This window comes from Crocodylus porosus, unplaced genomic scaffold (genome assembly GCF_001723895.1).
Source record: "Crocodylus porosus isolate Cpor-Errol unplaced genomic scaffold, CroPor_comp1, whole genome shotgun sequence".
Lineage (NCBI taxonomy): Eukaryota > Metazoa > Chordata > Crocodylia > Crocodylidae > Crocodylus > Crocodylus porosus.
In genome coordinates, this window is record NW_017728943.1 from 11,037,399 (window position 1) to 11,065,108 (window position 27,710).

The 27,710-nt window shown below is 45.7% G+C and overlaps 2 protein-coding genes across 5 annotated transcripts in view; one reads left to right on the forward strand and one right to left on the reverse strand.

Moving 5' to 3' along the window:
* The window catches only part of ATP6V1A (ATPase H+ transporting V1 subunit A), a 33,343-nt gene extending 19,386 nt beyond the window's left edge, over nt 1–13,957 (reverse strand). The window contains exons 1-3 of one of the 3 annotated variants that reach the window (XM_019548679.1): nt 13,848–13,957; nt 2,820–2,915; nt 1,125–1,253 (exon numbers count right to left, since the gene is read on the reverse strand). In XM_019548679.1, coding sequence (XP_019404224.1) covers nt 1,125–1,253; nt 2,820–2,901 — 211 coding nt within the window. In that variant the 5' untranslated portion in view covers nt 2,902–2,915; nt 13,848–13,957. Of the gene's footprint in view, nt 1–1,124; nt 1,254–2,819; nt 2,916–8,036; nt 8,121–13,847 lie in introns of those variants that run through there. The other 2 variants (XM_019548680.1, XM_019548678.1) reach the window with 2 other exon arrangements.
* A 176-nt stretch (nt 13,958–14,133) lies between these two features.
* NAA50 (N(alpha)-acetyltransferase 50, NatE catalytic subunit) overlaps nt 14,134–27,710 on the forward strand; it is a 34,460-nt gene continuing 20,883 nt past the window's right edge. The window contains exon 1 of one of the 2 annotated variants that reach the window (XM_019548681.1): nt 14,134–14,293. In XM_019548681.1, coding sequence (XP_019404226.1) covers nt 14,286–14,293 — 8 coding nt within the window. In that variant the 5' untranslated portion in view covers nt 14,134–14,285. The remainder of the gene's footprint in view (nt 14,294–27,710) is intronic. The other variant, XM_019548682.1, reaches the window with a different exon arrangement.

Below are 27,710 nucleotides of genomic sequence, written 5' to 3' on the forward strand. Positions count from 1 at the left end.
AAAAAAAAAAAAAAAAAAGTTGATTTTGCTTGGTAGTTTTGCTATTTATAGTTTGTATTCATCAATGAGGTAGTAGTAGTAGCCCTCTATGTCCAGACAGAGTTCAGCGTTTGACTTGTATCTGAAGTCAAAATTCAAAACTTGTTTATTGGTAAGCATAGTCTGCATTATAGAAGCAGCACTGTAGTTTGAGGGGGTTATTACTCAGGTTATACCAGGTGACACAACATACTGTATGAACTTGCTTACTATCCTTCCCCCACTCCATTAAGACATACACCCCTTTTTCAGAGGACTATGCAAAGAAAAAGATTCATCTTGCTAGCAGTATAAAGAGGGCAGCTGTAGTAGAAGGGAACAACTGCTAAACTGCTCTCTTAACCCCTTAGCTGTTGGCTGTGGACAACTCCCCCCACCAGCAACAGTTTAAGTATGTTCCTTCAGCATGTGCAGAGTTACTGCCCTCCTTTTGTTGAGTGGACATCCTCAAGCTGCTGCTGGGGTAGATACTGCTGCTGATGGAGGAAAATGTCCAGTCAGCCAGCAGCTAGGGAGTTAATGAAGTATTATAGGTTGCCGCTTTCTCCTACTGCAGATACCCACATTTATACTGCTGGCAAGTGAGGAAATACAACAAAACCAAGCCCCAAAACACCCTCAAGCTGCTCCCACTGCAGATGCTTCTACTCGGTTAGTAACAAGGCTATAGCAGAAGGGTCTGCTTGAGGAAAGGAGAAGTGCACAGTGCAACTTCCTTTTCCCTGGGGCAGAAGCTCCTGTTCCAGAAGCTACTACTGACTCAGTAGGAGCATCTGCACTGGGAGCAGCTTAAGGATGTCCTGGGACTTGGCTAAATTTCCTTGCTTAAACAAATGCACCTCAATGTCCAGCAACTAATTTTCAAGAAAAAGGCAAGTGTAGCTTGTGAAGAAAAGCCTCATTGTAAAAGATTTCAAAGCCTGCATGAGGTACAAAGAACAGATGCTTTTGCCTGCAGCTACAGATCTGGAAGCTACTGAGTAATCTTGACATCTGGTTTAATTCAAATGGGTTTATTTTCTCTATTCTATTAATTGCCCTACCTTTAGAGCCAAACAGTCCAGCAGGAACAAAGGGAAGGATACATGTTTCTTCATAAACCTGGATAGTGGCCATATCACCCTCCAGTCGGATAATTTCTCCCACCAGCTCACTGTGGCCAACTCGTACCAACTCGTACATGGCTGCACCTGCCATGTTACAGGCAGTAACCACTGCATGAAAAAAAAAAAAACCATCTGGGTCAATCTCTCCTTTGCCAGTTTTAAGTTTTTTCTTCAGAAAATAAAACAAGGAGTGCTGGAAACCCAGTAGATAATGGATTTAGTAGAACAATTGTGATAAACTTTTCTGGCAGGCATGGCACAAATTAAGTGCTGCCCTCCCCAAAACCTGCCCTGATCCGATCCCTGTTCTTCCAGAGGCATACCCAACAGTTTGCACTGCAGAGTGCCAGAATAGAAGCAGTGGGACTTGAGCTATAGATTGTGGATGTGGTCAGTGACTGACAAATCACAATGATGGGTGAGGACTACATACATATCAAAAGCTTATGTTACAAATAATGTGTGTGTAAGCTGGTATAGAATCAATAAGCTTATACTTAAGCCATAATCAGGATTCTGGGAAAGTAAAGTAAGGATCTGTTAAACATAGCTGCTAATATCAAGCTAGGCCAAGTACTTGTTAAGAGCGCAGCTGTCCAACTTCTAAATGGCTGAAAGCCATGTCACTCCCAGATGGGGTGTAAGGAAGCAAAAGCTGAAGGCAGGAGGGTGAGTACAGAGACCCTGTCAGCCTCAGGATGGCACGGGAGCAGCAGAAGGCGCAAAAAGGGATGGGGGGCTTCACCTCTTGCTTGAGGAGTCCTGCCCTCTCCACAACCTGTCCTCCCTGTCTCCATTCTGGTACTTATGTTTACTGACTGCCTAGACTAGTAGTGGCATGCATGTTGTGGGACGGCCACCCCAGCTATTGAGACCCCCCCCACCCCCCTCCAGACACGCGTGTGTGTGCATGCACACACACACTTTCCTGGGCTCAACAGATCTCCATCACAGCTTGATGTCTTTAGAAACTACTGCAGTCATAACATATTCTGGATCAGCACCAGATTAGTGTTTTAACCCTTGTCAGAGACTAGGTGGGTTTAAATAACCATCCTCCTAGAAAGCCACCTTACCCTCACAAGGAGTATTTTCCACCTTTAGACCTAGATCCTGTCTACATTAGAGAAATGTATTAATGGCATAGCTTGGTTAACTAAAGAAAAAAATTGTGCAAGGAGCCACATTCCTAAGGAAGCTCAACCTTCATCTGAGGACCAGTGTCTGAAAGCTGCTGACACCAAGACAAGACAGACTGTCCAGGAATATAAATAAGAGTAGGAAAAGAATTAAAAGTATGCCAAGGAAGCCTTGTAGAACGAACCACGATGACTCTGCTGTGCTTCTGAAACGGACTTACTATGCTGATATTTCCCACTATAAATGCCAACAATCAATTTTTAAAGAGATACAACTGGCACAAAATGGCAGACCATTGAAGGGTAATGAATAGTAACATTTCACAGAGACAGCTCAGTCTCTCACGCTTCAGCACAAGTATATCAAGAAGCAAACAACCCTGGAGGGCTTCTTCTCTAGGCAGGGAATGGGACAAGATAACTAACTACACTGGGGGCTTTACTATACTTCCCCAAGCAGACAAACTCATCTGTGTTTTCAGAAGATGCAGAATCCAGATATGACTCCCCACTTCCCCCACTGAGTAGCACATACCAGGTCCTGAGACTCCATGGACATAGCCAAACAAGCTCTCTCTGTCCTCATCACGGATTTTTGGTATCTTGGAGAAGTCCATCTCGCCCTTTTTACCTGCCAAAAAAGAAAGTCAGTTAATTTGACACAGGGCATGAAGAAACCTAATCCAGCAAGCAGCGATCTGACTTCCTTCAGGCCAGATATGACAGACTACTCAGAAATACTGATTTAAATATTCAACCGACAGTATCCACATACAATACTACAAAACATGCATTAGAGTATTAGCAGGACTCCATTTTCATTGAACCTCCCAGATCACTAAACCAAGTGGAGGAAGAGGATCAGGAAAAGTATGGGTCTCTTACTGAATGTGGGAGGCAACCTTGTAACAGCAGACGCAAAAAAAAGCTGAAGTGCTCAATGCCTTTTTTTCTCCTCAGTCTTCACAGGCAAGGGCAGCTCCCAGAGTGCTGCACCTAACAGCAGTTTGTGAAGGAGGAGAGTAGCCAATTGTGGCAGAAGAACAGGTTAGGGACTACAGTAAAAGTTCCATTAACTGGCACCTTACAAGCCAGCATACTCTATTAAAATTGGCATGCCAGCTTGTAAGGTGAAGTGAAACTGGAAATGCCCACTGTGGCACTTCCGGTTTTGCCGAGCCCCCATGGCCTGAGAGAAAGCAGCTGTGCTGCTGAGCCCCTACGGCCTGGGGACGTAACAGGCTGTGCGGGGCTCACCTCCCTGTCCCACGGAAAGGGCAGCAACACCCCAGACGGGGCAGAAGCAGCAATGGCCCGAACAGGCAAGGATGTCTGCTCGGGCCACTCAATTAACCAGCATATTTTGTTATCTGGCATCCCCCATTCCAGGGGGATGCTGGATAACAGAGCTTTTAGTGTATTTAGAAAAGCTGGATATATCCAAGTCCATGGGGCCAGATAGGATGCACCCCAGGGTGCTGAGGGAGATGGCTGATAAGATTGCAGAGCCACTGGCTATAATCTTTGAAAACTCACAGCTATCAGGAGAGGTCCTGGGCGATTGGAGAAGGGTAAACATAGTGCCCATATTTAAGAAAGGGAAAAAGTAAGATCCAGGGAACTACAGATCAGTCGGCCTCAACTCAGCCCCTGGAAAAATCATGGAGCAGATCCTCAAGGAATCCATTTATAAGCACTTGGAGAAGAAGGTGATTAGGAACAGTCAGCATGGATTCATCAAGGGCAAGTCATGCCTGACTAACCCAACTGCCTTCTATGATAAGGCAACTAGCTTTATGAACACAGGGAGACCAGTGGATGTGGTATACCTTGATTTTAACAAGGCTTTTGATACCATTTCTCAGAGCATTCTCACAGGCAAGCTAAAGAAGTATGGGCTGGATGAACAGACTGTACAGTGAATAGAAAACCAGCTAGAGCATTGGGCTCAGGGTAGTAATTAATGGCTCTATGTCTAGTTGGTAGCCGGTATCAAGCAGAGTGCCCCAGGGGCCAGTTGTGTTCAATGTCTTCATCACTCACCTGGAAGATGGCATAGCATGCACCCTCAGCAGGTCTGCAGATGACACCAAGCCGGGGAGAGTAGTAGGTATACTGGAGGGTATGGTTAGGATTTAGAGTGACCTAGACATATTGGAGGATTGAGTCAAAAGAAATCTCATGAGGTTCGACAAGGACAAGTGCATAGTTCTGCACGGAGAACAGAATAATCCCATGTCCTAGTACAGGCTGGGCAGCAGCTCTGCAGAAGAGGACCTGGTGGTTACAGTGGACAATAAGCTGAATATGAGCAAACAGTGTGCCCTTGTTGCAAAGATGGCTAACAGCATACTGGGCTGCATTTATAGGTGCGTTGTCAGCAGGTCAATGGAAGTGATTATTCTTCTCTATTCAGCACTGGTGAGGCCACATGTGGAGTACTGTGTTCAGTTTTCGATCCCCCACTACTGAAAGGAAGCGGACAAAAATTGGATAGAATCCAGTGGAGGGCAACAAAAATGGTGAGGGGGCTGGGGGACATGATTTGAGAGGAGAGGCTGAGTGAACTGGGCTTATTTAGGTCTTGAGAAGAGAAGACAGAGGGGATTTAATAGCAGCCTTCAACTACGTGAAGGGAGATTCGAAAGGATGGAGCTAGACTGTTCTCAGTGGTGGCAGATGACAGAACAAGGAGCAATGGTGTCAGGCTGCAACAAGGGAAGTTTAAGTTAGATACTAGGAAGAATTCTCACTAGAGGGGTAGTAAAACACTGGAACAGGTTACCCAGAGAGGCTGTGGAAGCTCCGTCTTTTCAAGACCCAGGTAGACAAAGCTTTGGCTGGGATAATCTAGTTGGGGATGGTCTGGATTTGAGCAGGGAGCTGGACTAGATGACCTCCAGAGGTCCCTCCCAACCCTAGTTTTCTATGATTCTACGAAATGCTCTCCAAGTAGAACCATGTTGTTTTGTTGTCCCTCCCCAGTTCCACGTGTGTTACTATGCTGTTACAGATCTAGCTAGGCAAAAAGCCTACTCCTTCTGTGCTATCTTATTTGCATGTCACAGGAACACCATTCTGATTTTAAAAGTGCTGTGTTGCTAGCCATAGAGAGCAAGGGCTCCCAAGTGTCCACAGGGTGGACCCAATACTGGCAAATGATTTACCCCCACCACTGTGCCTTTCAGAACAGGCTTGAATTTACTCACACAACTCTCTGCCAGAGCCAACATTAGGACTCCATAAGGAATAGCTATTTGCCCCAAGACCTATTCATTAGGGCAAAAAGATGTATGCTTTACCACTAGCCAACCCCATACATATGCCCACCCTCTTGCAGGGCTCTTATCTCAGTCTGCTCTCTACAGGTGGTGGGGTAGACAGCAGCTGCTTTCCAGGCCATAGGACCCACTCTTCTGTCATATATGGACTCCTTGCTCTTTACCTTCTTCTGTGGCAGTTTTACTCCAGGTCTGTTCCACAGAACAGTTCATTTTTCCCCCAACTTCACTCTGCCACAATGCCTACCACCCTAAGCAAGTAGAATTTTCCAAGCCCCAGTGCTCACTTCAGCGATTCATTCAAGAAGCTAGACACAGATGACCATGACTCAGTCCCTTCCAGCTTGGATTGAACTGATCATCTAGAGATCAGAGGTTCTGTGTTCCACTAAGTTAAAGCAAGCGAGTCCTTCTGTGCATGGGTTGGCCAATAAAAACTCATATCTAAGTACTAGAAGAACATTTTTAAAGTTGCTGATGCACCAGGTGACTGACTCTTATATGGACACCAAGATTAATCTGAAGCACTGGATCTAGCAGTATTTTCCTACCCATCTTGGCTTGCAAACCAAATAAAAACTATTGCATACTTTACATTCAACTGCTGCTCACATCAAAAAAGCAGCTAGACCTAGAATGCTTACACTATTGCAGGATTTTGCCCATGGAACCCCCAAGGCCAATGCTTCTGAAGAACTAGGCACTATCTACCTAGACTTTATAAGAAAACATGCTGATACAAGGACCGTGGTGATTTTAATGCAGACCAAGCTAGTCATACTCATAAATCATTTAGCTGCCGGAAAAAGATGAACCAAATTATGTAAAGAAATATGACCTCACTCCCGACCAGGTCAACAAAGGCATGACGGGACTTGGAGCAGATCATACAATACTGGTACAAACTCAGGCAGGGGCCAACACCCAAGAAGCTACTGAAAACATATAGCAGCCGGCACCAAACAACAGAAGTGGCTTAACTCATCTTTGGGAAAAGCTCCCAGGAGTAAAAAACAAAAAAACCCCAAAACACACATGGTAAAGGAGCAACCCTGAACACAATTTTTCCAAGGACAGATAAAGACATATTCTGATTTGCAGGCTTCACTTTTCTCCCCAACCTACTGTTTCCACTCTACTTTGCTGTGCTTTATCTGGAGTGTTCCTAGCTATATTCCTTATCCACCACTCTCTTCACATCAAGCACGATGGAATTCCTCCATTAAATTGCTGGAGAAGTCAAGGGAAGTTTCAAGTTCCAAATCCTAACCACTGTGCACAAAGCAACTCTGATTTACCAAGGCGTCACTGCCTGCCATCTCACTCTTCCCTCTATAATCTTATCTCATGCGGACCTTGGGTCTAGGAAAGCCTCCATACCATGCTGTACCCAGGTCCAAACTATGTCTTTGCTACAAAGTCACCTCAACATTGACACTTCTTCAAAAGGCTCACTCTTGGAAGTGCTAGACACATTTTAAAGACATTCCCTAGTGTGCAGCTCTGCAACATGTCTGCTTGGTGCCCTTATGTTGGTTACAAGTCCATTCCTGGTTACTAAATCCCAAGCGTAAGGATCTCGTCTCATCTTATACTGTGTTTAGGGTCTTTCATGCTTGAGACTGATAATTGCTGCCTCCCTAGGATCCGCTGATATCAGCACACATAATGCTGACCGACAGATGTTGAGATCATGGTTAGCCACCACAAACTACTGACCACCAGCTAGAATTAGCTTCATATTAATACAGCAAGAAACCTTAGGATTCTGCCAAGTTTTTCTAGCGTCTTAGAAGGCTTTCTCCAGTCATGAGGTGAGCTACTACATTTAATCTACTCTTACAAAAATATTCATTAAACTGCCTACAAATGAAAGTTATTTTACTTTAACTCCCCAAACATAAGCAGACAAGCTGGATAGAATGTAAGATGCTAGCAAGCATTTGCTCCCTGTGTTATCTTTGTAATGAACAACCAAAAACCCACTACTTCAAAAGATGCTTTCAAGGGAGTTTTCTAGTCTGAACATGACTGTATTCTGCCAAAACAGAACTAGCTTCAGAATGAGATGGTTAAAACAAGCTGTAGGTTGCCTCAGTCCTCCACAAATAATTCAGTGTTTTATACACGAATCCACAGATAACTGAATAAGCCAGGCCACAAGTCTATTAGTTTTTTACCTCTACTTTCTACAGCAAATTAATTTGGTTTTAGAGTTGATTCTCCCTCCCCCTCAAGGCATTCTGATATTAACAGAAAAAAAAAATTGTGATATTCTATCACAATTACTTTTTTGACTCTCAGTGTAGAGACCTGATTCCTCACCACAAGCTCCAAGGACCTCTGAAATATAAGCTCCAGATCAAGTAAAACAACTCTCAGGAAAAAAAAGAAGTCAAAGATGCCTTTCAATATCAGGGAGTGAAGGCCTGAAGACTGGCCATATGCTATAAATGTAGAAAGCGTCTTACCTTGCTTTGTGGCAGACCACAGAAAAAGAAAAATCCACAGTTCAGATGAAACCAAGTTAAACACTCACTGTTTACAAGTAAAAGACTGTCCTTCCCAACCTTCCCCAGCCACTCAGCACACAGGGATGAAAAATCCTGCTGCAGAAAGGGAAGAAATTCCAGACCCACAGCAGAGACAGTCACCTGACTTGATGAGTCATCACCACCCCCCCCAAAAGCCAAGAGGAAAGCTGCAATAAGCAAGTCAGAATGCCCAAGATGCTTCCTGTGTTTCAGTTTATTCAACTATCAGGAAAGGAAGTTTCTTTTACTATTCACAGAAAAGTCCTTCAAGTGCTTCCAATATTAACAGACACTGGAAGCAGACAATCCTTGTTAAAAATGTCTAACCAGTCAGCTGCTAAGATTCAGGTTAAATACATTAACTTCAACACAGAAATCTTTTTATGATTTTACACAGCTGCTGCTTGCAACTCAGACAGCACAGTGATCTGCTGAACAGAGAAACTAATTTTGCCACAGCTTCTGAGAGCACTGCTGAGCGGGAAGAGCCAGGCAGCAGCCTGCAGAAAGAATACTGCTGATACAGTAAAGAAATTGCAGAGAAACAGCAATATACTTACTACCTCAGTGCTTTAAATAGGTAATGAAATGTGTCAAGGTAAATAACGTGTCTGCAAGGTGATTTAGCGCTATTAAAACTAAAAGCCTTCACTAGCTTAGCTAACAGAAAAAAAACTGTACACCACTTAAATTCTATCACTTGCACTACAAAATAGTGACATGCCAGCAGTGTGCTACAAGACAGAATGTTGTCCCTGGCCAGGAGAGCCACAATTTTTAGAAGTCTTTTCCACCTTAAAAACAGTAGCCTTAGAAAGCATAATTTTATTAATCCCTTCACTTCAGGATGAGAACACAGAAGCAGCCAGCCCTGAATGCACTGCATTCATTGCAAGAGACTGACTGGTGCAATCCTGCAGTATTAAACTGACATTGCTAGGATTCAGTTTACTGGGGTCACACCACCAAGCTTAGAAGCCATTGATTACTCTTCCTGCATCTGAATCTGGCAAAACTCACTTGATTTTCTGTAGCAGACAGAAAACTTTCACATGGATATCACAATCAATCACAGATATTCATCTGTGATCACACACACACACACACACACACACACACACACACAGAGTCCTCAACTTACAACATTTCAAGTTACAATGCTTCCCACTTATAATGTTTATAAACTGACACCCCATTTCAATTTTCTGACATCAGTTTCAACTTTAAAACACTTGATCCGATGTTCACTGGCATGACGTCACAAGTTCTCTGTGTTGCCCATCTCCCTGGAGAACATCTGTCCAAACTTTCTTGAACACTTTCTTTAAGAAAGCAGACAAGACTCCAGAAAGACCTGTAGCCAAGACTCCTGAGAAGACTCCAGCCAAGAACCCTTCAAAAAGTCCAGCAAAGTCACCTCAAAGAAGTCCTTCCAAATCAATATGATTGCTATTTACAATATAAATACATTAATATAGCTATGTTACTCATCTATAATTGATAAAGTACAAAATTCTGGGGTATTTTTGGTGAAAATAGGTTACTGGGCCTTGGTTCAGGAACCAACCCCCCATTTATAACATTGTTTCTTATGAGAAAATTGGTTCTGAGTTACAACATTTCGACTTAAGACCCAGTTTTCAGGAACCAATTGTGTTGCAAGTCCGAGGACTGCCTGTATACATATGTATACATAGAAAGTCCTTCAGCCTTTTTGGTCAAAATCCTCAGCCGAGATGATTCTTGTTTGGTATTAGGTAGTGTAGCTCACTGGCCAGACTGAGCCAGGGCTATATTCAAAGGGAATTGTGCTGGTGCCAGCAAAGATCTCTTGCACTCTGTCGGATTCTGTTCTCCTAACGGACTAATGAAATGTGCAGATCACCCTGTGTAGGCACTCCTCAGGATGTGTTGCAAGGGCTCCATGATTAGTACTCGTTAGACAAACACTGCTGCAGCAAGCTTCTTGTAACTTGGGTGACTTACATTTCCCTTTCCAATTGAGAAAACCTTCAGAAAAGGGAGGGGGGTGATAAGAAGCAGAACTATAATGGATCACATCACTGTAAATAAACGTGGAAGTTAGACAAGATTTCATAGGCCTTAGGGCTGGAAGGAACCTGGGGAGATCAAGTCCAGCCCCCTGCCCGACAGGCAGGAAGTCAGCTAGGGTCAAAGGATCCCAGCAAGATAAGCAACCAAATGCTTCTTAAATGAGTCCAGAGTAGGTGCTTGCAATGGCAGTGGTTCTGCCGTTTACAGTATAGGGTCACAGCAAGCTGTCATTCTCCCAAGGGAACTGAACCAGATCTCCAGAACTCTTGTACAAAGCCATCTGGAAGGGAAGCCAATACACTCAGTGATCAACACCTGACAACTAAGGAAACTGTCACAGGAACCAAGCTGACATTGATGTCTGGAAGCTGAAACCAGGTTTCAATGCTACAAGGGGTACTGGTAGAGGGCAACCTACTATCAGCGCAGACTTCCCCATTCTTCTCTGGAACAAGTTACTTAAACCGTGAATCTCAAATCACCCATCCAGTCCTAAGAATTACGAACAAAGTCATAAATCTTAAGAAATCCGTTGCTTGGAAATTACTTCATTCCAAAGCCAGATAGTTTCTACAACATAATAATCTGAGAAACAAATCAACAGAAGCAGCAGCAGATTGTAGTAAGATAAATGTCCCTCATTTAAAAGGCAGAGGGGTTTTTCCTCTCTCTGCTTGTGTCTTCTTTTGGAGGAATGAAGATCAACCGGTTGTCATAACACCTCTGGGGGCTACAAAATCCCTTTGATGTCACCTACTGTTAGGTGTGCAAACACCTATACAAGTCACAAATAAACACAGAGATTTTAAATAGGAATCCCTTGCATTAAAAGAATTCTGATCTCTTGCAAAAAATTCAAACACGGCAACAGAAGTGCTCCATTATTTTTCCATGGTCAAAAAACGAACGAAAGTTAAGAGCTGGCATTTTCTGAAGAGTCCCTTAAGTCTTAAAAAGGTCAAAAACTAATTCTAATATGTCTAAAGTAACTTAAATCTTTATTTCTGTCAAAGGACTTATTTACTTGGATCAGTCTCTGTTCTTAATTGAAGGAACAATATCCTTCAATCTTAAGATCATTTCTCACAAATGTCTGCCAGCAATTTAAAACTGGCAACACCAGTTTTATAAAAAGTTTAAAAATATTGATGGGTTTCACTTCCTAATTACTTGAGATTTCAAAATGCTAGGCTTCCTACAATCACCCATGGAGTTTTATTGTGGACAAGACCAAATAAGAGAAGAAACCATCAAGTGTCATCACACAAGTGTTTTGTATTAGGACAACTGTTAATATATTTAATTATCTTAAAAGCAAGGACCTGATGGGAGTATAAAGATTAAAGTGGTATAGATAAGGTAGCTATTTCTACTAACATCTCTTATGTTACAAGAAATGGGACAATGGGGACAAGACAACCTCTTTAGACAGTTAGGACATTGTGATTTGTCCTACTTCACAAATAGGCGGGGGAAAAAAAAACAAAGATCCAGGATTTATATGGTTGTTTATTTGATTGATACATCACATTTTCCAAGAAAGCCTTGGGGCAGCTTACACTAAGGGAACAAAACAACATAAAAGCAAGTAAAAATTAACCCCCTTTGCCTCCAACAACAACCTAACTAAGCCTTGTTTGCTACATGCCTACCCAAATAGAAACATCTTACAGTGCTTCCAGAGGATGTCTCCCTTATAACAAGCAGCAGCAAAAACGAGGCATAGAACCAATTCTACCTCCTTGGCAAATCATAAGGTACACATGCACACGCTAACTAATGCTAGGTAGGAAAAACAGGCCAAGAAGTTTTAGTCAGTCTTGTCCCCTGCTCTACAAGTAACAGGGGTGGATGCGTGTACCCAAAAGACCTAGTACAATTTCTTTGTCTACCCAACGCCCAACCAAAAGCAGTCACATTTTTCAAAACATGGTGATTCAGGATGACTATGCATGAATGATGTTCCAGCCTGGTCTGCTGTCCGGTTTTCTTGATGCTGTTCTTCTCCAGCAGGTCATGTGGACACTGCTGATCAGGACATATTCTCAGTATTTCCAAGTCAAAAGCAATTTAACTTTGTAGTCATGGGCCAAAGAGAGAACTTCTATTTTGGCTCTTCCCCTCTCAAACTACCATCCCAACTACCATTCCTTTTGCAACGCAATGCAGTCAAGTGATGATACTAGTATAGGGGTGGTCAAAGTATAGCCCACAGGCCAAGTATGGCCCAAGCCTGCAGGGCCCCTAAAAATATTAATTTTCTAAATTTTATCTGCCCCTGCAGCCTATGAAAGCTGACAGGAGCCAAAGGCAGTAGGACCCAAGGGGACCCTCAGTAGGACTGAAAAGCCCAGCCCTGCCTGCCCCCAGCTATTTCACTCCCTTCCTGCCCCTGCCCTGTTCCAACACCCCCTGGCTGCCAGCTGCATCACCCAACTGGGGAGCACAGGACTGTGCCAATATGGGGTGCGTGTATGAATGCAAGCAGGCAGGCACAATGTGCGCGCATGCATGTAGGCATGGGCAGAGCGTGTGTGTGTTCATAGGCTGAGTCCCACATGTACAACCCACCATACACTGCACCCACACCCCCCTTGCACTGCCATATACACAGACCTCCTCACACCCCCTTGGCAGCCCACCCCCCACAATATACAAGCATGAGACTTCATTTTAAGCTATTGTGCAGTGTATATAAACATGACTGCACAAATGCATGTAAATCAGAACAAAAATATATTTTTAAACCAAATTAATGAATGCTGTAGATGTTTGCTTTTTAGACTATTATACTTTGGTTTTTTTCTGCTTCTAAAATAGCAAAACCTCTTGCTGAAAGGAATACTTCTGGGGGCATGGGGAGGGACTTCTGGTGGCAAAGGTCAGGTGTTAGGGGGTGGGACTTCCAGTCATAAGATGGCAACCAGGGGGCAGGGTATCTGTCAAGGGGCAGGGCTACCAATGCAGCCCTCCACAGCTTGCCAGAACTTGGTAAGCAGCCCTCAGCCTGAAATAATTGCCCACCCCTGCCAGCAGGACGGCCATTACATACACAGCAAGCAAAATGCTAGGCATACCTTATGATCCACCATCTTTCTGAAAAGCCACAGAACTCGTGGCTTTGAGCTGAGGGGTCTAACAAACTAACTTTGTTAGGCTCCTCTAACTTGCTTTGTTGCAAGCAAGAAAGACCACGAGCCTTTTTTATGGTTGTCTTTAACAAGCCTTGGATAAATGAATGACAAATGTGGAGAGGAGGCAGGGGCTCAGGAAACAGAGTCTCTACGGGCTCAAACGGAGAGACTGTGCCATGTCAGAAGCACAGGGAACCGTACCTGGTTACCGACTGACTTACAGCGGTTTCTGGCCATAAGGTCCAGTCCTCGCATCCGCGCGAAAGCGAAGCGCCCCGGTCGCCCACGCACCCGCTCTAGAATGGACCTGTCCCAGGGGCGGGAAAGGCCAGAGCGACGCGGCCGTGACTCCTCCTGCAGCCACCAGCCTACGCGGGAGCCGGGAGAGGCGACGCTCCCTAGCAGGGGCGGCCGCCGCAGGGCAGGACGAGGCACCCTCCAGGCCGGGAGCCCGTGACGCAGGCGCGGGGACAGGACCCGTCGGCCCCGGGGCACAGCCAAGCCAGCCGGCTAGCCACCTCCCAGGGGCCTGGAGAAGCCGCAGCGGGGGGCACCTCACCTGGGCGTACAGCAACAACTGGCGGCGGCGGCGGCGGCGGCAGCAGCAGCAGCAGCAGCAGCAGCAAAGCAACTTAGTCGTCGCTCCGGGCCGCCTGCGCATGCGACCGCGGAAGCCAGGGAAGCGAAAGAATCCCTCCCACTTGCGTAACAGGCGCAAGAGGCATGTGATTTACTTCCTGCGGTCATGTGATACCATCCAGCCATCGTGCGGGAGCACGGGTCACGTAGAACGTGCCTGCGTTGAAGCGGGCAGCGCGGGGTCACGCCGGCGGGGCGGGGCGGGTGGCCTGCGGCCCATGTGGAGCGGGAGCGGGAGCGGGAGGCTGAACGAACAAGCGCCCAGCGGCGGCAGCAGCAGCAGGAGGAGGAGGAGGAGGAGGAGGAGGAGGAGGCCGTCGCGTCGCTGGGCCTTGCGCGCATCCAGCGCGGCCGCGCCATGAAGGGGTGAGTGCGGCGCGGGCCCGGCCCGAGCGGGGCGCCGGGCCTCGGGTGGCGCCGTTCGGCACTAGCTGGCCGTCACATGGCGCCGCGCCCCGCCCCCTACTTGGGGGTGTCCTGGGGGCGCGGCGCTGCGCCGCCGGGCTCGGCTCGCGGCTTGTGGATCGTTCCCCCGCGGGGGTGGAAGAAGCCGTCGGAAGGGCTCGGCTGTGCCCCGCTTGCGTGAGGGGAGCCCCTCGGCGGGTCCCGGCCGCACCGCGGGCCGAACCACGTTGCCGGCGGGGTCTTCTCCCGCGGAGGGTGGGGAGGCGACCCCGCACTTTCTGGCTTACGGCCGTGTGGAGCTGCCTGTCGTTTCTGCATCGGGTGCCTCCCTGGGAAGGCAGACTGCCTGCCTGCGCCAACAGTTGCCTGGAGAGCTGGCAGCAGCCCCGCGAATGTAGCTGGAATCACCCTCTTTTGAGGGGCAGCATGTGGATGGACCAGAAAGGCCCCTGCTTTCTGGAGTTTTGCCCCTGCCCTGATGGCCCAAACTGGCCTCAGTATGTGCCAAGCTTTTGCATGGACTGCCCTTGTGCCATCAGGGTAGGGGCCAAGCTCCAGGAGCCCTGTGCCACCACCCTAGCTGGCAGTGCCTCCAGCCCCAGCTGCCAAACCTGCCCCAAAGGTGCTGAGTGCAGCATGGGCCCCCTCCCACCTCAGTTTTGGCACTACAAGTTATGAGGCTACAGCTTGGATGAACCCAATATTCCACAGCAGTAAGGGTGGCCACGGCATGTGTGGAGTTCCACCTGCCTTGTGACTTCCCATGTGTCACCTGTGCCACCCTCCTTCTGTCCTCCCCCCCCCCCGACTTACTTACAGGTAGTTGCAGGAGCTGCACCCACCACCTTGCCTGGTTGTATGTGTGTGGTGTGTGTATATGCATGCACGTGGCACCCCCTGCCTCTAGTGGCCTTCCCCCTAACCCCAAACACCCTTGCAGGTTGGAACTCTGGTTTCCTGTTTCAAAGGGGAAATTTTGCATTTTTCCATGGGGAAAAAGAAAACACGGATTCTTGGTAATCTTACATTAATGCCTGTCAATAAAGCAGTGTCCAATATAATCAGTAGATTCCGTTCTCTAGGTCTTGTGGGAAAAGAGGCAGAGCAGCCTTGTCAGGAATAGGTGGGCATGCAGGAAGAACAATAAAATTGATCAGCAGCAGGTCACGTGTTAGATATGGCTGAAACTAGAACTTGGTTTCAGCTTGTATTCCCCAGGTTTTTTTGGTTTTCAGTGGCTTGGCTCTGCTTGGATTCTATATCAGTTTTGAACTGAAAGGCAGAGTATTGCTTAGGCTTGAATATGTTACATTGTCGGGCAACTTTCTATGTCAGGCCAGAGCAGACTGGAGTCTCATGTTAGAATTGCATGTAGTACACAAAATGTGCCTGGGTGAAAACTGTCATTTTTCTTATCTGGGGCTTCAGTGGTTCTGAGTTTGGGGGTTCATTACAAAAGAACAGGGGAAACTCCCCCCCAAAAAAATTCCTTGATGGCCCTTTAATAATAGACTTTTTCTTCAGTCCTGCTTTTACTTAAATCAATTGTGAAGTTTATGTCAAATTCCAGGGGATCAAAACAGGTCTGTGATAGTCTATACTTTTCTGTCTCTGCTTTTCTGACACTCCTAATTTTCCTTTTCTGCCAAGAGCAACTTCTGGCCAAAGTACTTTAGCACCTGGCAAAAAAACTTCTATGCATCATTAACACGGATCCAGGCTTTCTGTTCACCATGGGAAAACGTGGTGAATCCCAGATTTCTTCATTTTTAAGGAGAAAATCCCAGATTTTCATTTCTTCATTTTTAAAGAGAAAAGCATGGTGAAATGATGGGTTTTTCCCTTGCAAGCTGGCAGAGTTGCAGCCTGTAAGGGTCTGGGGGGAGGAGGAGAAAGGCTATTAGGAAGGGGGTACCATGTGCATGTGTGCATTCAGATATTCACATGGCTGCCAGGCAGCCTGGAGAGCAGCTCTCACAGGTAAGTTGTGGGGGGGTAGGAATTGCTCCCACAGGTAAGTCGGGGGGGAATTGAGGCCTCTGTAATGAGGGAGGGAGTTGGGTGGTTTGGGCTGCAGCCCAGCTCAGGCAGTATGTGGGGCTTGGGGCCCAGGGCCATGTGTGGCTGCAGGGCCTGGACAAGGAGTGGGACAGCTCTTCCAGGGGGCAGGGGAGGGGCTGGCTCCCCATTGGTGTCCACACTCCTGGTGGGAGTATAGGAGGGACATGACCCTCAGATTTGTGCGTGGGGCAGGGGTTGGCTGTGGGTTCAGGGCTCCCTACTCTGCTGAGACCCAGTGCAACACAGTGGGGCAGGGAAGTTCTGTGCCACTACCACAAGTCCTGTGCTGCCCTGGCAAAGTGCCTCCTGCCCGTCTAGTACCTGTGGCTTTTCCTGGTCTGGCCCTCTGTCCCTCCTCGCAGAAATGGAGGTGTATGTGGGAGTTCCACCTGTCCTGCCTTGCCTCTGTTTCTGGGAGATGCTGCCAGTTGGACAAGGAAGGGTTGTAGCATAAGCCAGTTCTCCTACCCGGTTAGGGTTATTGGAGAATCCTAATGCTGGAGGAGTGTACGTGTGCTGCAGGCGTTCTTGGTCTGACTGTGGATCAGACGCATGGGGCAATTTTACCTGGTAGCTGTAAAACCCAGTTTTGAATGGCTCCATATGGAAATTTTCTACTAAGTGCATGTTAGTTAACATGTACTTGAAAGCATAGTGGTAATCTTGGGAGCTTTGTAGATCAGCTCTAGAGCCTGAGCAACAAATGAATGAATGAGGCTCCTAGTGAATTGGGATGAGAGAAGGAACCAGTCACATGGTTCCATGAGTTTTTTTTATACCTTTCCAATCCAAAACAGACAGGGTATGTGGCTTGCAGCCCTTTCCTCCTGCCTCTAATTTTGGAAGAGCTTGCAGCTGCCTGATAGGGATTTTTCCCATTCTTTTGTGAGTGTCACACCCTTTGTAAACACTCACAAGACCTTTGTGTCAAAAGGCTAGATTCAGAAACTCCATTGCAGGGACCATGCAGGAATCAATAAGCTGAGGGGCCTCTTGTGGTGGCAGCTGTAGCTTCCTTGACATAGCCTGTTCAGAGAACTTGGGATTCTTTAACTATGTACTGCTGCTGTTTGGAGAAATTCCCGTAGTTCTCTTTAGAAGGAACCTCTGTGAAATTTTGTGGTCCATTGCCCATACACTTTTGCTTTACTTAGTTGGTCTTAAACTTCACTTTCATTATTTTTTTAAATTTATATGGATTTTGAACCATGGGGAAAAACCATAAGTGAAGTTCTACTGTCTGTAGACATTGCTGATATTCAGATGCAAGGTGATGTAAAGTAGGGTTGTCCTCAGTATTGTCTCTTTTATATATGGATATATTTCTTCTTTAAAGCCTATGCATCATTCAGGTAACATTTTCATGCTACTGTCTCTGAGCACGGAGCATAAAACAGAAAAACTCACCAACAAAATGAGCTCAAATCAGCAGTCATGAAATTCATGATGTCTCAGAAAATTAAGTTCTGCTCCTCATTGCAGTTAAAGGGCTGCACCCAAAGATAAATTTTAAAGAAGTAAACAAGAAACAGGTTTCTGGGAGGCTGGATCTGTAGTCTATAAACATCAGGCTCTGCTCCTGATTGATTCCGATGTGTTTATGAGCCTTCAAGGAGATGAGGCACTCTTCAATGGTAGATGCTATACAAAAAGATAGTAAGGGACAGTCTTTGCCAAATGAAAAGTGTTGCAAACAAGAGCTGCTTCTCTGGTGACAGCTGGCCCAATGGGAACCTTAGTGAGGTGATGTAATAGGTGGAGGACATCAGGCACAGACCAGAGACTTAGCAAGGCAGTGTCTGAAGCCAGGAAGGGCACGTGAAGATTATCTCTGACCTGGAACTTACACAGAAGTAGTTTTTGAAGTAAATTCTACCAAGGTAGTATTTATTTTTCTTTTCCTCCCCTCAACCCTTTGTAAAGTTTAGGATGTGAGTTTGTATAAAGTCCTATATAAAGGTTCAGATCCGTTTGTCCAGGTCTGTACTATGTCATGTGTACACGACTATTACTTTGTTTCCATTGGGAGGAAAAAAAAAGATCTTTCTGAATTGTCACTAAATATTAGGGCTGCACGAAATTTTGCCACCAGCTTTGTTTCAATGCTGTTTCGACTCATTTCAAGGTTGAAACAGCAAAATTGAAATGAAACAGATATAGTCAAAACAGAACAAGGCAAGCTGAAATGTTTTGCCATTTCGAGGCTGTTTCAACATTTTGCCCATAGGCTATAATGGGGAAGGTTGAAACAGCCTATAACTTTGTCATTTCTGGCCTGGTCTGGCTGAAACTTGCAGGAATGGTAGCCCCTTCTGGGGGCGTAAAGCTTGCCAAGCTGCAAGGAGATAGGTGTAGGGGGTTGGGGAAACTGTACCCCAAAGTCTTGAAAGGAAAACTCATGTCATGTGTATGTGTTAAGCCACAGCAGGGTCAAAACCGCAGGCATACTAGCCCCTGCTGAGGCCACAAAGTCTGCCAAGTTTCAAGGAGATGGGTGCAGGTCTTTGCAGAAAACTACCTCAAGCTGCGGACAACCAAAACTCGTGACGTGGGTGACACTGTGTATGTTAAGGTGCAGCAGGGTGAAAGCTACAGGCCTGCTAGCCCCTGCTGAGGCCACGAAGCCTGCCAGCTGTTGGTGAAGGGGTTCTGGGGCCCTGCACCTCTGGCTGCTGACAGGCAAAACTCATGACATGGGTGCTTCTGGGACTGTGTCTGTCTTGGGGCACAGGGAGGTGAAAACTGCAGGCCTGCTAGGCTCTGCTATGGCCACAAAGCCTGCCAGCTGTTAAGGAGATATGTGCAGGAGGGTTCTGGGGCCCTGCACCCCTAGCTGCTGACAGGCAAAACTTGTCACAAACTCCTGGAATATTGTTTCAGGCTCAACATTAAGAAAAACTACTTCACAACTAGGGTGTCCAGTCTGTGACCATTACTTCTAGTTTTCCCCAAAGGTGCCCTGGTGAACAGTTGTTCACCGAGCCCTAGATGTACACTTCTGAAGTAGCAGTAAGCTGCTATTAAGTCCCCTCTCAGCCTTCTCTTTTTCAGGCTGAAATGTCCAAAGTCCCTCGGCCTTTCCCCACATGGCTTGCCATGCAAGTCTCTGCTCATATGGTTAGCCCTTCTCTGGATTCTCTTTACCACATCCGTGTTAAAGTGCAGAGTCCAGAACTAGACACAGTACTCTAGCTGTGGTCTCACCAATGCCAAGTAGAGCAGGAGAATCACTTATTTGCAATGGTTTTGTTGGAGATGCATCAATTGATGCATGCCAGGGTATTGTTGGCCTTGCTGGCTACAGCATCGCACTGCTGGCTCTGTTTATACTGTGGTCAATGATTACTGCCAGGTCTGTAGTGGCAAGTGATGGGGGATCTTTAGTCCTGCTGCCTGATGAGAGGCAGCAGTTGCACAAGCACCCATGTCATGAATTTTGCCTGTCAGCAGCTAGGGGTGCAGGGCCCCAGAACCTCTGCACCTATCTCCTTGACAGCTGGCAGGCTTTGTGGCCTCTGCAGGGGCCAGCAGACCTGCAGATTTCACCCTGCTGTACCTTAACACACACAGTGTCACCCATGTCACAAGTTTTGCTTGTCTACAGCTTGAGGTACAGTTTCCCTCAAAGCTCTGCACCTGTCTCCTTGAAATGTGGCAAGCTTTGTGGCCTCAGGAGGGGCTAGCATGCCTGCAGTTTTGACCCTGCTGTGGCTTAACACATACATGTGACACAAGTTTTGTTTTCAATATTTTGGGGTGCAGTTTCTGTGAACTCCCTGCACCTATCTCCTTGAAACGTGGCAGGCTTCATGCCCTCAGAACTTTCTGCAAGTTTCATCCAAATCAGGCCAGAAATGACAACGTTACAGGCTGTTTTGACCTTCCCCATTGTATCCTATGGGCAAAACGCTGAAACAGTTTCACTGTTTTAACCCTGTTTCGACAGAACAGAACAGCTGTTTCGAATCAAAACAAAATTCAAAATGGAATGCTGTTCTGCTGAAATGCTGGTCAAAACAAAATGCTGCCTTTTTGCACAGCCCTATAAAATGTCATCCTGGATTTCACGCATATAGAAAAAAGCTCCCCAGATAAACAGAAGACTGCCAAATTGTCATGGAGTCTATTGATTGCAAGACAAATAGGGTAGCTGTACAGACAAACAAAGGTTTAGATCCATGACCTTTTGCATCTGGAGGTGTCAGTATGTGTGCTCAGCTTTCTGCCCTGAATCTTGGATCCTTATTGCCACGCACAGTATTCTCTGACTTTCATTAAAATGTTGGGGTTTTTTGGTGGGTTTTTTTTTTTTTTTTTTAATCAGTTTATTGAAACTGGTGCAACCACTCATGCCCTGGGCCACAGCTCTACCTGGCTGGCCACTGGCTACCCCTCTGCCAGCCTGCAAGTAGAAACCTGTGGCTTCCTCCTTTAAAGGGGAAAATCCACATTTTTTCCATAGCAAAGAGAGAACCTGGATCCCTGCTTATCAGTTAAGTGATTACCTGCTCGTTCATAGGTGCTCCCTCCCTCCCAGCACAGGGCTTCATGTGGGCTGTGTTGTCTGACTGGACCTACCTTATCCTTCCCTCCCCTCATTCTAAAGGGTCTTGGAGCCAGAAGTGGCTCCTATCAGCAGCTGTATTATCAGTTACTTGTTTATCTGATATTAATTTAATCTCCTTTAATTATATATATATTTTTAATGTTATTTACATCCCCAGTTTGGGCTTTAATAATGGGTCTAGATGGTTAAATGCTCTTTAACATGAAATGGCTGAAGGAGTCAGGAATCCTGGGCTTCATTTCTGACTACTGATATGCTGTTTACCATCAGGTGAGTGAGTTCTTTTTAGGCCTCAGTTTAGGTATGGTATTTGCCTGTCTTTTGGATTTTCTTGGGCTTTGGTACAGTAGACCATCAGAAGAGGAGAGTGGAATCACGGATCTATTCTGCCCTATTACATGTTGTTTTTGATGGAAAATCCTGAGGTCTTTTTGTCCTACTAGCTCTACATACAATTCCCATTGATTACAGTCGGTGGAACCCTTTAATTTTCTTTGGGTTAAGCTTATTTTGCTTTTGCCCTTGCTGAAATGACCTATCTGTCTCTCACTTGAACCTGAGCATTTGAATAACTGAGATTCTGAGTTGCTCTCCTGTCTTTGCCTCCTTGAGATTCCTTTTGACAGTGAGTTTGCATTACAGGCCAGTATGCCTCCTAGGGGTTTGGTTTGATTCAGAAAAATCACACCCCATTTTAGTGTTGCCTTGTTCTGGGACAGGGGTGGGAAATTATTTCTACTGGAGGGCTACTTACTACGTTTTGGTGAGCTGTTGAGAGCTCCACATACATTGTTAAAATGATCACTTTAAAAAAAAAAGAAAAAAGAAAAAAATTACAGAAATCATATATTAAAAAGTAAACATCAACTAACATATTTTAATTTTATTTTAAAATATTTTTGTCCTGACATGCTTTTTTGAGTAGTGTATACAGAGTTGTTTGCATAATAGCTCAAAATAATTTTTTTCTCTTGTATATTGTGTAGGGGAGGGCTCTGGGGTGGGATGTGTTGGGCCAGAGAGGAGGGTGTGTGTATTTAAGGGGGAGATTTGCCCACTTGCTAGGTCCTGGGAACTGGCTGGTGGGGTGGGGGGAACATCATGGGGGGCAGCTGTGGTCCAGATGCACTCAATTGGCAGGTGCCCCCCAGAGGCCAAATCTAATCTGTTGGCGGGCTGAATTTGACTTGCTGGGCTAGAAAAATATAGTCCAGGAAGCCTTCTGGAAGTGAATATTGTGGACAGATTTAGACTGTAGCTACCCATATACACTGTAAAAGAGGCTTCTGTACCTTATCAGTTTGCATGTTCAGATATTCTCAGATTATGAACTGGGTCCATTTAAAGCCCTATTTCTTGATTCCATTAAATCAAATTCTGAAGCCAGTTAACTGATTACATAAAAATGTACTGGACTTTTTTAATCCATTGCCCAGTTAGAAGTTAGCTTCTGGCAGTGCATCAAGTATTAACGCTAAACAATTTTTTTCAGTGGTATATTGAGCTAAGAAAGGTCAGAGGATGAAACAAGGAGTGAGGCATTCCTTGCTTGGGAGTTGATTCAGAGCATAGATGCACCCTCCAGTTCTAGGTCTTTCAGTTTTGTTTTATAGAAGTGGGTTATCTTGCTCATCTTGAATTACCTTTATCCTGTTTCGGCATGGAAGCTGAAAGAGAGACAGCAGAGCTAGCTGTTTGCATGGTAGGCAGCTAGTCCTTTCTGAAGTTCTCTAGTTTGAATTGTCTTTTCTTACCTAGTTTCTATGACTGTTCCTTGATATAGGTGGTAAAATTTGTAAGTTGGAGATACTGTTCTGCTAAATTTAGAATGCCAACTGCTTTAAATATGTCTGAGCCTGCTATCAGTTACATAGGCATCTGTTTCAGTCAGTCACATCCTTCTAGGGAGGGACTAGCACTATTTAAAGTTGAGTGAGGCTAAAATTCTTGTAACATTAAGAAACTTGGTATTTCCCCTACTTTAATGTGCAAGATGCACATTAATGCACTGGTGCTGAAAAAAATTGATATATTCTGTAACTCGGAATGTTTGTTTTCATGAGCTTCAGTCTTGGAAAAACTGATTCCTTTTGAATGGTAGGCTAATATAGTTTGTTCCCCTTGAATTGTATCAGAGATGAATACTCCTTAATGGTATAAGTGGGTGCAGGCCATGTCTAATTCATCTTTCTGAAAGATTGAGAGAGAACTCCAGTGGGACTTCTGTCACATCCAATGGGATTGAAGTTAACCCATTGATACAGTCTGTTAAATTCAAATCAGCACTTTGAGAACAGACATAGCTCTGTTGAAGACTGTACATAGCCTCACCTGAGGGAATGGGCCAAGAAAATCTTTATTGGTGCACCCCTAGTAATTACCTTGAGTAGGAGTTGGTAACCTATGACCTATGGGCCAGATCTGGCTCATGAAGAAATTTTTACCAAACCCTCCAAGTACATCAACAAATTATATTTATTTTCACATGGCTAGAGTGCATGATCAGAGATGCTTTATTTCAGAGCTATCCAATTGGCAGGTGGGCTGCGTTGGCCTATAAGTGGTTAATGTGCAACCTGCGGACTGCTGGGGCAGAACAGCATGGCAAGAGGGTTGGTGAGAAGAATGTGGACTCCACAGCAGTGTCAGTGAGGAGCTAGGAAAGGGTGGGAGTGCCTGTGCATTTGAGTTAGAAGGCTCATGTAGCTGGTGGTGTCTTGTACTACTCAAGCATCAGCAGGGGAGCTTGTGTGGTAGTGAAGAGATTCCTGCCCATGTAGCGGTGGGGGTGGGGAGAAGGCAGGGGTTAATGCTCTCTTCATGCAGCAGAGATGCTGGGTTGCCCATGCAACATATGGCCCAGAGTCTGTGACCAGTATGGCATGGTGGTCCCTGGCCAGTCTGAAGCTAGGCAGCCATGCTTTAGTTCAAGCCCAGACTGAATATACATATAAGAACTGGGTGAAATCTGTGGCCCACATTGCACAGGAGGTTGCACTCCGAGCCCCATGAGCCTTAAAACTAAGAGTGAAATAACCCTATATATTAATGTCACAAACATTTTGAACTCTCCTGGTTTTTCTGAGTTCTGTGCAATAGAATAATTGCTTTCACTTTTTTACATTGCCAAAAGAAGTGAAAGCTAAGAGCTAGCATTTTTTGAGGCGTGCCTTGAGCATTACTGCTTAGTAGTTGGTACTGGAACAGCATATATTGGATGTCTTAAAGTGTACGCCTGGGCTATAAATACTCAAAGGACAATGTTGGGAAGGGCTCTATTCCCATGCTTTTAAAATCTGTGAGTAGAGAGGTATAGTTAGCAGTGTTAATCTGAAGTCAAATGAAAGGCAGGGTAGATCTGTACCTTATAATCTACTTTGGTTAGTCTGTTATATAGCACAAGCTTTTCTTGGCTGAAGCCCACCCACTTAAATCAGATGCTGTGAAGGGCATGCACAACACTTTGTATAAAAGGAAAGGGGAACTTGAATACAAAAGGCGGGGTGAGGGGGGACGACTCTTTTGCCCCTATGCATTTATTGCTTGCTTGTTTGTGCTGGAGAGGCAAACAAACAAGCAAGAGTTTCAAAAGGTAATCCAGGTAATGGGATAACAATTGATTGTCTCTGTTTAAACCAGACTTAATATGTAGGATCTACCTAAGTTGTGGTAAGATGATGGATTTTTCATGGCTCACTCAAGGTGCACAGAGCTGATTTTTGTGGTGGCCCCATTTGTTGTGCTGCTGATTGGTGGAGAGATGCCTTCCCTCCCTCTATGTCACTACTTTTTTCATCCTGCCTCTCTCTGATGATTGGCAAAGCATATCTTTACTCAGTCTACCTCACTAACACTTTTTTGGGTTGATTTTTCAGGAAATCATGGTGAACACGGATACCATTGTTTTTTTGTAGGTCACTATTGATCCAATGCAGTCTGTGGGTGATTTCTTGTTGTGCAGTTTCCTGTTTAAATCAGTGGTTCAGAGTTTGCTGCCTAAGCCACACTGAGGTCAGTGATGTAGTATACAGGGAGGTAACAGTATTCTGCCACAGGCCTGCATATCTTTCTCTAGCTGGCATTATATTGGTATTCATTTATTTTGTCACACAGGGATTGCCTGTCTCTCTGGTATAGACCACAGAGGGCTTTAAGCATGTGGTGGCATATATGACAGGGGAATTGCTAGTGAATTACGTTGGATGATACCAGTGTTATTTAGTCTAATGATGATGTGGTCTGTATTGATGTTGTGGTACAGAAGTTATCTAGGTCAGTTACAAGGCCTGGTACCTTAGTAACAGTGGGAGTTAAGTAGCCTGCTTCTTGAGAGATGTCACTTGAGGCTGGGAGGCTGACCTTAAACCAGGACAGGTTTATTCCTCATGACTACTTTGAGATGGTCATCCTTCTCTGGGAGGGGTTGGAGGTCACCAATGATGCTCAAGCCAGGCGGCTGTAGGTATAGGCAAAAACCAGAGGGACTCTGTCCTTGTCTCAGGGTTGGTATTGTGGCAGGTTAGAGCAAAGTCTGAATCTGGCTTTGATCTGAGTGGCTACAGTTTTGGTTTCCAATACAATGTGGTGGCAATGTGACCATTGCACACCAATATGGTAGTGTCTAAGAAGCAGATTTTTTGCATGGAATATTTTAGAATTAGTAACTTCCACCCCTCCATCAAACTAAAGTTCTGGTGAAAATTTCTCTAGAGATTTCTTCCCATAGATTCATAGGTGTTACAGTCAGAAGGGACCTCAGTAGGTCATTGAGTCCAACCCCTTGCCCTGGGCAGGAAAGAGCCCTGGGGTCAGACAACCCCAGGTAGGTGCTTGTCTAGCCTTCTCTTAAAGACCCTGCAAAGTAGGGGAGAGCACCACCTCCCTTGGAAGCCCATTCCAGATTCTGGCAGCCCTTACTGTCAAGAAGTTCTTTCTAATGTCTAACCTAAATCTGCTCTCCATCAATTTGTGGCCATTGTACCTAACTGCTTCCGGGGGTGCCCTGCTAAACAGAGCATCTCCTATTCCCCGCTGCCCTCCCCTGATGAATTTATAGGCAGCCACAAGATCACCTCTCAGTCTTCTCTTGTGAAGGTTGAAGAGATCTAGATCCCTCAGTCCCCTCATAGGGCCTTGCCTGCAGTCCTCTGACCACATGAGTGGCCCTTCTCTGAATCCTCTTGAGATTCTCCACATCCCTCTTGAAGTGCGGCACCCAAAACTGGATGCAGTACTTCAGCTGCAGTTTGACCAGTGCCACATAGAGAGGAAGCATCACCTCCCTGGACCTGTTCGTCATGCATCTAAGGCATGATAAAGTGCAGTTAGCCTTGCTGATCACTTCACATTGACAACCCATGTTCATCTTGGAGTCCGTTCACCATGGGTCAGGTGGGTGGCAAATCATCTACATCACAGCCTCTCAGTTTACTTACAAGAATGGAATGTGATACCATATCAAAGGCCTTCTTAAAGTCCAGGTAGATGACATCTACCTCGACTCCTTCATCTAAGCATTTTGTGACCTGGTCATAAAAAAGAAACAAGGTTAGTCAGGTAGGATGTACCTGCAATGAACCCATGCTGATTTCTTTTCAGTATTATTTCCCCTGCTGGACTCCCACAAATGTGATCCTTAAAGATTTTTCTATAATTTTCCCAAGGATATAGCTGAGACTAACTGGCCTATAGGTTCCTGGTTTGTCCCTCCTTCCTTCTTCCAGTCCTCTGGGACCTGACCAGAGCACCATAAGTGCTTGAACAGCCATGCCAGTGGCTCTGCTATGACACAGGCCAATTCCTTCAGCACCCTTGGATGAAGTTCATCTGGTCCCACTGATTTGAACACATCCATCCTCTCCACATGCCCCTTCACTAAGTCTCCACTGTGTCCATACAATAAAGATGACATTGATGTAGCTTAGGTAAATTGCAGAGGAAATGGACTTCAAGGTCTGTTATAAATATGTTGGCATACCAGGGAGGCATACATGTGCCCAATAGTAGTGGTATTTATTTATAAATATAGGGAAACCCTAAACCTGAAATAGTTTAGTTTAGTTTAGTTTAGTGTCAGGACAAAGCAGGAGAATGTAATGGAAATGGAAGCAACTTTCTTATTAGCGATAATGTTCCTTGTGGCTTGTTATCTGTCTTCATTTGGGATGTTGGCATACAGAGGTGCAACATTCATGGTAGCCAGTATGGTATTAGCTGGAAGCTAGTTTCTTTAAGATATCTGTGGTGTCTTTCAAAAAGTTGGCAACTTCAGTGGTATATGGGAATAGGACAGAGACAACACAGCTAGAAACTCCTTCTGTGATGGTGCCAGTGCCAGAGGAAGTGGGGCATCTTGGGTTGCCAGGTTTGTGGATCTTGGATAATAAGCAGGGATCCTGGTTTTCCCTAATTAAAAAAAAAAAAAAAAATTGCAAATTCTACGATTTAAAATCCCCAAAATCCATAATTAAAAGCCTCCCACAGCTCCCTGACTCTGCTGGTGCCCCTTGCCACTCACCCACAGCCTATGCCCCCTGCTAGAGGGGGTCCCCAGCTGCCAGGGCTACAGAGTGAGAGACCCAGGTCTGCAGCCCCCTGCCCCTGACAGAAAGCAGTGGCTGCTGTAGGAGAAGAAGCACAGAGCTGGCTTCCTTCCTGCTGCAGGCAGGGGCGAAGCGGTCTCCCAGCTGCAGTGCACACTCCTGAGGGGCAAAGGGAACCCGTGCCCCCCTCCTCCCTCTCCCCCGCAAG